The 10,021-nt window shown below is 44.9% G+C and overlaps 1 protein-coding gene across 1 annotated transcript; it reads right to left on the bottom strand.

The window, feature by feature from the left end:
• Nucleotides 1-9: 9 nt before the first annotated feature.
• si:ch211-203k16.3 (angiopoietin-related protein 7) lies at nt 10-5,609 on the bottom strand. The gene is made up of 9 exons (XM_062410710.1): nt 5,472-5,609; nt 4,723-4,945; nt 3,963-4,178; nt 2,331-2,450; nt 2,125-2,239; nt 1,892-2,029; nt 1,228-1,444; nt 948-1,143; nt 10-865 (listed from the first exon to the last, which is right to left on the bottom strand). Exons 2-9 carry the CDS (start codon nt 4,873-4,875, stop codon nt 719-721), a joined length of 1,302 nt encoding a protein of 433 aa, XP_062266694.1. The 5' UTR covers nt 4,876-4,945; nt 5,472-5,609; the 3' UTR covers nt 10-718.
• Nucleotides 5,610-10,021: the final 4,412 nt, after the last annotated feature.

Genomic DNA, 10,021 nt, shown 5'->3' with positions numbered 1-10,021 from the left:
TCATGGGATATGTAGTGTTTATTGTACTGCACATATTTGTGTATACACACTCCTCCAAGAGCACATAATCTCTTCTCTGAGCCTATACAGAGACAGTAGCACTTGGGTCTTTTTTATCTAATACATTTAGTTTTTTTATATTTAAACATTTGATTAAATTAATAGTTGGCTGACATTCAAAATAAATGTAATATAGCACAGTATAGATTACATTCACACAGCGAATGCAAAGCATTCAATAATCTCACATGCTCTGCCTGCCAGTTGTACACGTCTCCTCTCAGACACCATCAGTTCCATCACACTGTCAACAAATCCAACAAAATCTGCTGATTTATTTTGGCCGAGTCACTAGTAATGTGTCAAGCTAGAAGTATAAAATAAAAGTACAAAAAAAAAGAACTCACTTCCCACAACTCGGTGAAAAATGTCCCAGGAAGAACTCTGCTGCAGAAAATCAGGTCCGCATGAGAATATCAAGTATACCAGCCAGAGATATGGCATATGCATTCACTTCAAAAACAGAGGAGATGTCCTATGCACTGGTTAGTCTGTAGGTCCACTCACTACCAAGCAGTTAATCAACATTAACCTGCCTCTCTGTCAATAAAAACATCGTTGGACGTCCCCGTCAACGTGGCGTCCAGGGATTTATTGCGCCGTCTCCATTGCTGAAGAATTGTTGCTGCAGCTAAACCGTCGTCAGGGTGGCGGTAGTTCAGGGTGACAAACGGGTCCGGAAGCTGCGTGGTCGGATCATCATGCTGACCTTTCGTAAAGAGTAATAGTCAGAGTCTTTCCAGGAGTGCCAGACGATCCCATCAGGACCCAGCGGCCCCCGGCCCTGAGGGGTGTAATGGCCTCCCTGCGGGGTCAAGAGGTGGTGAGCACTCTCATGACTTGATGCAACAAAACACTTTAAAGAGGGATTATCTGTGTGCACGTACCCTGTAGTAGAAGCCATTAAGGTTGGCGTAGAAGCACTGGTTGTACCACCAGCCGCCGTGAGAGATCTCGGCACAGATGTTCCCACTGTCCGGTGTACTGAAGCCCTGCTTGTCGTGGTACCAGCTGAAAGAGTCCTGCACCGTGCCGCTGAAGCCCGACACGTGGAGACGGTACTGATGCTCCTCATCCTCCACACTGCACACACATGAGTGAAACAAGAGGTACAGATGGCTGTGCGCGTGTCTCCCACCTGGCTGCACACTGGGACATGACACTGACCTGAAGCTCTGGTAGACGGCGTGTTTGTACTTGTTGCTCCAGTCCTCCAGGTTCACGCGGAGGCTGTAGTCGCCCTGGGTGCTCAGGTCGTGTATGTGGTCATTGCCCAGCCAGAACTCTGAGTGCAGGTCACCGAATCCGTCCCTGTAGTCCCTCCAGCTGCGGTCAAAGCTCACTGAGCCATCGACCCGCCGCTGGATCACGGTCCAGCCACCACCTGAGGCAAAAGAAGACAAGAGGAGGAGGTTTTGTGGATTACCCGTGATTTCCCCTCAGTGCCAGTAGGTGATTTGTAGGGGGATGGGGGGGCTGTCTTGTCAATTCTGCCATCACTCCTCAGCCTTTTCTTTATCCCATATGAAAGGGAGTGCTGCTTGTGTGGAGGTGAGCATCCTGTAGTTAATGCTGTGAACTAAATTCAAACCGAATGGCGATGAAAACAACAGGCGGGCTCTTTTCCCTGTGTCCCTCATCAATTACCACTCGCGTTGGTGGTTAAACATCCATAACGATTTTACCAACTGTGGCAGGCCGACTGGATTCATCAGGTCGTGTGTGCATGCCAACACACAGACTGCAACTCTGGCTTTTTAATTGAAATACTCTGAAGTAGTTCGGAGCCAAGCCAATATGTATGTTCCTCATGTTCATATGTGAGACTCACCATCTGTGTCCATGTCACAGTAGACCTCCACCGACCTTCCCGCCATCGATGGCACTACAGTGTAGAGGCCGGATCTCCTCACGCCATTGTAGTAGATAGAGGCACAGTCTATGGGGCAGTTCCTCACATGTTGAGTCTCTGATGGAAGAGAATGACAGAGGAATAAATAAACAGGGAGAGTTTGGCGCCCTCTGCTGGCTGATCATAGCACGTGGGTCTGTGGAACTGTGTACCTGGGTGCAGGGCTTCTTGGCGGCTCATGAGAGGGTTGGGGTGGACCACGTTGATCAGACAACCAGGGCCTCTTTTTACATCATCCACCAGAAGTGTCAGATTGTGGACTTGGTCCTAGGCAGAGACACACACAGTCCAACTATCAAAAAAAGTCATTGTGCATTGATCCGGAAAGATCCAGTTAGGATGAGGAGCTGCAGTCTACCTGTAGTTCCAGGATCAGAGTGCCCTGGAGGTTCAGCAGGGTGGTGGCTTCAGCATAGTGCACCTCCAACTCATGAAAACGCTGTTCCAGGGAAACGTTCAAATGGTGGTTGTCTTCGCTCTGACGTCAGCGACATAAATACACAAACACACAACAGAAGACATACACAATAACTGAGGTCAGTGTAAAAGTACACTACATGAGCTGTCAAAATAAATAGCAATAAGCAGTGGCTAGGTTGCTGTGCAGAGTAGCAGAAAATATGGATTTTGAAATATTTAAATTAATATTAATTATTCCACGAGGGTAAATACAATAAATTTGGTATGATTAAGGGGAATTGTGTTCTAGTTTAGTTTTCTAGAACAGAGAAACATCATGCTCAGGGATCATGCACTGATTTGGCTTTTCCTGTTTTAAATTTTGCAGCAGTGCTGCATTGCAGATATTGTAGCATCAGTAATCTCTTCCCTGAAGATGAGGCATTCTGGTATATTTCACATTTGAATGGTTACTGGTAGTTTCTTCTAGTTTAGACCTGGAAAGCATGATGGAAAAACAAAGTTACAACAAATGTAGCCTTATTTTGTCATGTATTGAAATGTCACTCAAGTACACGGCAAAAGGAAATACATCTTGTGACATCCTGACCTCTCCACGGGGGACATCATCTTGCTATAACCTCATATACATCGTCTATCTCTTTGCACACATTTAAACAAGCAACGTCTGCTGCATGCTCTCAGGACCAAAACAACACCTCCCCTGTTTGAGAACTCCACTCACTCCAGAGTGCGGTCTATTCCTGGCCTGGACATGGAGGATAACGCTAACTCCCATTACCACCAACCCTGGAGCCCTCTCCCCTGCCCTCTTCTAATGTACATCACCTCCGTCCACCTGTGGCCGCTGAACGCTCCAGCTGGAGAGCGAGTCTCTGCTGCTGTGTGTGGGCTCACTGCCTGGGACGCATGAGGCAACACGTGGAAGAGTAGGAGGCTAATCCTGTTAGTGACTAAGGTCAAGGACATGCTGCAGGGAAGCCAGCTTGATGGCAGGGCACCGCGTTACAGGGCAGAAGTGCACACAAGGAATAAAGTAATGCGTTTCCTCTTCTAGGACACAGCACAGGAGAGGGTTTTTAATCACAGTGGGTGCTTTACAAAATTGCTGGAATTGAACTTTGTACAAAGCAGCCTTATGGAACTGTTCAAAGCTTATTTAAACAAGTATATGTCCAGTCTCACAATGCTCTGAGCTGAGGAAATACAAAAACTAGGTAACTATTTAACAAAAGTCTAGCTGTGGAATATCTCACACAAGAACACACTAGAAAGAGAAAGTTGTTGAATCACTTTAAATAAATATTTCAAGTGGTTACACAAAGAAATGAATGAAGTTTGTTCAAATAAAGATATCAAGTTGTAGAAACACAATTGGTCCGTTTTAAATTGGCCCGACAACTTTCTTCATTCAACTTTCTAAACGAGTTCTGCTGTAAGTAAAGTAAACAATCACTCAGTTCAAACGTCCATGGAGTCTCCACGTGAACTGGAGCAAGTCCACAAAGCGGTTGAGAGGATTGCTGCTGATATTTGACCCGGGTCTGCTAAGTCATTATGGAGATGTCACCTGCAGCTCGAGCACCCTGATGCGGTGACGGTGGTTCCTCAGCTCCTCCTGCAGCGCAGAGATGGTCTCTCTCATCGCCACGATCTGCTGCTTCCGCTCCTCGTTCTCGTGCAGCCAGTACGAGACCTCGTCCGTGCAGCGGAACATGTCCGGGCACCTCTGCTCGTCCAGCTGAGGCAGCGTGGCCACCAGCCGGCACATCCCGTTCTCCATCACCTGGTAGAGGAAGAAGGGCTTGTGGTCACAATCAATAATATTTTGAGTCCTATCCCCCCCTAGGCAGTACTGGGATTGAAAACTAACAAAAACTGGATCCAATAAATAGTTTAGAACTATCTGAAATTTGACTTTACAGATTTTTTAAATGCAAAAGTAGCCCTATTTTTGTCTTAGTTGCAATTTACAACATAAATTCTTCCATTTGAACATTTCTTCTTGATTTGAATGCTTCTGTCCTGCAGTGGTGGAAAGTAGCACCATCTTTAAAAAATCCTGTATTTACGTGCAATACAATACAACACGACGACTGCCTCTTCAAGCAGGTCTCCCCCTGTTTTAACCTAAAATAAACTCTGTATCGAAAAGTACGCTAAATCAGTTAACGTTTTACTAGATTGTATTATTTGTTTTTTTAATTTCAATGGGAAACTAATCGGACAAATATTAAATCAAAACAATGGCGGCATAATATGAAAAAATCCAGCAGGAAGTCTTAAACCATATGCTGCGATTGCACCTGCCAAGTAATCCAAACAATGACCTGGTTGGAGTACTCCCCACACTGGGAGCCGCCTCCATTGCGGGAGGTGGCGTTCAGGTTGTCTGCTTTGGCGTCTGGGAGCAACAGGATGAGGACACAGAGAGCAGAGCACACGCTCCAGCCCGGTTGGTTGTTTAAGGACAGGAGAGACATTGTTGGCACCGGGTTAGTCTGTCCCTGCGGGGGTGACACTCCGGTGTGAATCAGGCTCTGCTGGCTCTTCCTACGAAACATCGAAAACAACTGTTATTTTGCCTCATTTTCACACCTCGTCAGAAAACTCTTTGTATTTGTTGCATAACGAGACATGAATTTAGGAAAGGGAGATTAAAGTGGCATCTCTACAGTCTCTATCACTGTGGTTGGTCCTGAGGTAACTCAGTAAAGACACATACACAAGATTAAACATGTCTGATACTCATGAAGCCAAACCGAGGCCCTGACCTAAACTGAGCCAAATTAAGCTGATGATCTGTTTTCTAAGTTTCTCAGTAAGCATGAGGTCAAGACGCCATAATGTGAAATGATTCTCTGGTGCAAATATAGTTTTCTTTTTCTCTGTGGAGGAACAAACATGTTTGCTGGGAGGCTCAATTCCATCCTTCGCTTGCAGCAGGTTCTGTTCTGATCCGGCCTTTTGCTGCAGGTCTTCCTCTGTCTCTCCCCCGTTTCCACCTGATGTTGTCCTCACAACAAATGTGAAACTGTCCAAAAATAAATGCACCTGTAGAAGTGACGGTTTCACTCACCCCCCTCACAGACCATCTCCATGGCCTTTCCATTTCCGGCTGGGGAGTTCTGCCCATTTCCTTCCTCTCCACCTCCTGTATCTCCTCGCGAATCTTTTCCTTTCTTACTCTGAGTGTTTAATGCCTAACCTCCTTCTCTGTCTCTGTCTCTCTCTCTCCCCCTCTCTTCCTCTCTCTCTCTCTGTATGGGTATCTTAGTCCTATAATCCACCTGTAAGAGGATTCACAGTCACTGTGGGATTGAGAGAGGCGGTTAAAGTAGGGAGGCAATTAAAAAATGATGGTTAGAGTGAGACATGCTGGAAAATGCGAGAAATATCCACATTTGCTTTGATATAATCTATTCAAATTATTGTGCTGTTTTTTTTTGTTTTTTTTTAACATTTAACTCAGCTGCATTTATAAATCATGGTCACAATAGATTTAGATTGACTGGTGAGGAATAAAGTGATATGTTAAGACAAATGATAGAAAAAACAATTAGTGGTATTTTGCTGCAGGACAGTAACAGAGACGGACGTATGGGGTCCATGTGTTGCTGCAGAGCTTTTAGCGCATACATTACATGCATCAGCAAATCGCCCACATACTGTGAATAAGCATCACCTGCAGGCACAATAATCCCGATCGAAGCTGGTGGTAATGAAGGCCGATCCGAGTGGGAGTACGGGGGGTGCTGATCCTATTACAGAGGCCAAGCGACTCTCTCCATCTTCACACCCTCCGCCGTGGCTCGGAAACACAAACAGTCCAAATGTCATGTGGAAATTGAGTTGCTAATCACGACCCTGTGACATGACTTTAGGCACATTTCTAGTGCAGCTATTCTAAGATTCCTAAAGCAGCTGTCTGCACTGTGACTGTGCGACATGGATCTGCTCCGGGCTTGTTTCCTCAGTGCTCTGTAGTTGAGGAAGCCCTGCAGAGGAAAAACCCTCTGAGTGACTATGTGCTTGTTATTTTTATATGGCTTCAAGCGTAAAAAGGCTCAGGATTCAGCTCATTGCACAGAAACGGTTTATTTTGCCCTCATATTATCATTTTATACCATATTATATATATATATATATGATAATGTGAATATAGATGTTACATATAAGCACTCAGGAATCTCAAAATGTCTGCTGTTCATGTTACGATATGATGCATTGTTTTGGATGCCTCTGAGATAAACCATGCTCCCAGGGCCACACGGTGGCACCACGTAACAACTTAATTACCTCACAGTCTTAGAGCTTCCCCACTGAGAAACAAAACAAGCTGCAAATTACTCAAGTGAACTACAAGTTCACAAGCTGCTGTTTTCTTTTTAGGCAGCATTGAAGCCTAAAACTGTCGAGAAGAATTCATGGAGAAAAGTCTGCAGAGCCTGGTGAAACAAATTAATGATTTATGTGATGAACAAGATTTCTTCATTCAGCAGTTTATATTCTCAATTTACATTTATAAACTCTGCACTGTTTAGCTCACATTCTGTGTAGACTCAGCTGCTGATCACTTTGTGGACACAAGTGGATAAGTGACATTAAGCCCCACCGGCCTTTAGTTCCTTTAATGATGGACTCATACCTGCAATTCAAACCTGCTGTTTCAAAGCTGAATTCATACTTTGACCCTATTCGCAACTTCTTTTAGAAATGACTTCATGTCAGTGGTGAAATGACGAAAAGCTGTTTGTACAATTTCTTTGCATTTAAAGCGGTTTACCTCGATGAATTATTCATAATACGAAAAAGGCAGGTAAACATTCGTTAGCGAGCTAAGTGGCTTTCTGCTGTGTCGACATCAATCTGAAAGCTGGAGCCGAGCGACACTGCAGTTTGACAGGATGGAGGACAGGTGGGGATGGGTTAAGGGAGTGAATGGAAATGGCAAGGCTGCGGGTGAGGCTGTCAGTGTCGGGAACATGACGCAAACCGGAGCAAGAACAAGAACGAGAGGGAAAAACAAAGCGTTAGAGCTGATTTATCCGACCTTCTGCGTCAGACTCACACTAAGTTACTGTTAGTTGAAAGGCTCGCTGCCCGCTGTGAGCCCGAAGATCGATCATGTGGGACTCAAAGGGAACACGTCCATCACACTGAGTGAAACGACTCTTTACTGAGTGAGAAGCAGCTGCTGCTCCGCTGACGGGGAACCGGTGTGGATTAGATTCCTGGAAAAACATGTACGGATGAATGTGTGTATGGAGAGAGGGAGAGAAGGGAGAGTGATCGCACATCTCGTACGTAAATCCCAGTTCAAATCCTTTGAGCAGACACAGCTTGCTCTGTATTTTCCAAATGAATGGAGTTACACAAACCCTGGCTCCAGTGTCTACAGAGAATGGATTGATTGGGTCAGTGAAGTGTTATCTCTCCAACGCATAGAGATGACTGACCCGAATAAATGAATGCAGAGGTTTTCAGATGGGAAATGGGGCAAAGGTCACGTAATGGTCTCATTGGTATGAATCTATGTGTGGATCTTGTGCTGTGGCCTTCACTTCCATTAGATTTTAACCTTTACCAAGGAGATACATGATAGAGGTGGAGGAAGAATCCATTGCAATTTCCAGATCAGCAGGTGGATCCAGGAAATAGAATAATTCACATGTATTTAGGATGCTTGTATTGATGACTGTGTGCAATTTGGTGCAGAACCCAATAAGATAAAGCTCCAATCCAGCCTCCACCAGTATGCTCTGAGTTCCCAGGGGGGTGGGGGGTTCATCTATTGTCAGCACTCAAACTCCCTGCTGCTGAGCTCAGTGTTTTTCCTGCAGGGATTGATGAGACCAGAGCCTGGACGGCAAATATTATTGCTGCACATATCCCACATTCACACAATAATCCAGTCCATGAGAGCTGGTTGGCTCTACTGCATACAACATATGTACTCTATATGAAATGTGAGGACGTGTATGGATTGATCTTCCTATGGAACAGTCACTTGGATTCATGTGGCTTCCTCACTCACTCACTCACTCACTTACTCACCTAGCACACACAATCCCCCCTAGAATCTAAAATAGCTCCCAGTAGAGTTCATACCTCCGCCCAGTGGTCTCCTTCTGAAACCACATTTTAAAATCCCAGGTATAATCTGGACAGGTCGCCAGAGTATTACAGGGCTAACATCCACAGACAACCATTCACACCTATATACTGTGGGAGAAAGCTGGAGTACCCAGAGACAACCTATGAAGACACAGGGGGAGAATACACAAACTCCACACAGACCGATCGAACTGGAAACCTTCCTGCTGTGAGCGGACAGTGCTAAACACCACACCACCGTGCCGCCCCACTCCCCTATGCCTGGTTGTACCATCTAAAGATACATGAATTATTTTGAGGAAAATGTTGATACATATCGGCACGTTAAAGAAAGTGGAAACAATCTTGGATCGGCACCAGGATTTAAGTGGTTATTCTCTGAACCATATTGCATCCTCACACCAAGTTTCATGGTAACCTGACGAGTAGTTTTTGAGTAATCCTGCCAACAAACAAACAAACTTTAACACAGACAAAATCATGTCTTCCATACAAATGTACAAAGTAGTTAACCAAGTTGAATATTCTGCTTTAAGTCTTAGGGTGCGGTTCACTGGAAATAGCGTTTTTGGCAACATGGACACCTGAGTTCTTTACACAGCCTTCGCGTAAATTAGTTCTGCCAACTAATATATAAACAGTCACGCCAGGGGGAGTTACTGATAAGCCACAGTGCATGGACCCACACGGCTCCCTGCATATTAAATAACTTTATTTCTCTTTTAGAAACATTAAATGAATTGTTCGTCCGCGGGGGCAGTTTCGTTCCAGAAATAAAATGCTTGCTCCCTCTGAAGTGACGTGGCTGAAAAATAGAGTCTGGGTCGAGAGGCTGTGGGTGAGAGGCTGACAAGTTACTGAGAGAAAGGACCTGAGCGGGTCCTCATTAGCAGCAGAGAGACAAGGGGTTTCTGCCGAGTGGGATTCCAAACACATCAGATGGAGTAGGACAGACATCTTAGCACACAGATTGCTGTGATGAGTAGTTACAGATGCACAAATGAATTCCAGCAGCACGGTGACCTGCACGCTTAACCTATTGATTTTCAATAAGCTTGTTTATCAACCTTTGACCACAAGTCGTGTCATTGGTCTGTGGGATACAATGCAGTGAGAGCTCCTGAGTATCCACATCAATCAATCAAATAATCAATTAATCAATCAGAAGACATTATGCATCTCGAACATGATCTGGATGGAGCCCAAGCCAAAACACAAGGTAGTTACTCATCCTTCAGAATTCGATCTGCGTCAAACTAATTCTATTCTTCTTTCTGTCCTTCACGTATGGTTTTTCTAAACTCTTAACACAAATACAAACACAACTTGTATTTGGATTTCAATCAATGTTAAGAAAGCACTAAGTGCCGCTGTTATGTCTTTAGCCTATCTGCAAAACCATGTCCTGTCAAATATCATGTCTTAAAAGGAACATCAGAGGAACAGGATTTCAGGTAGCGCTCCTCTCCGAGCTGATGAATTGTGTGTGTGTGTGTGTGTGTCTGTGTGTGC

The sequence above is a fragment of the Platichthys flesus genome, chromosome 18 (genome assembly GCF_949316205.1).
Source record: "Platichthys flesus chromosome 18, fPlaFle2.1, whole genome shotgun sequence".
Taxonomy (NCBI): domain Eukaryota; kingdom Metazoa; phylum Chordata; class Actinopteri; order Pleuronectiformes; family Pleuronectidae; genus Platichthys; species Platichthys flesus.
The sequence above is the reverse complement of the archived record's forward strand: the minus strand, read 5'-3'. Positions and strand labels throughout refer to the sequence as shown.

What these genes read in the sequence shown, in the direction of transcription:
- si:ch211-203k16.3 (XM_062410710.1), bottom strand. Translation starts at nt 4,875, where the DNA reads ATGTCTCTCCTGTCCTTAAACAACCAACCGGGCTGGAGCGTGTGCTCT. An exon ending in GCCGTCTACCAGAGCTTCAG is followed by an intron (nt 1,144 to 1,227) that starts GTCAGTGTCATG and finishes ATGTGTGTGCAG; the next exon opens with TGTGGAGGATGAGGAGCATC. An exon ending in TTAATGGCTTCTACTACAGG is followed by an intron (nt 866 to 947) that starts GTACGTGCACAC and finishes TTGACCCCGCAG; the next exon opens with GGAGGCCATTACACCCCTCA.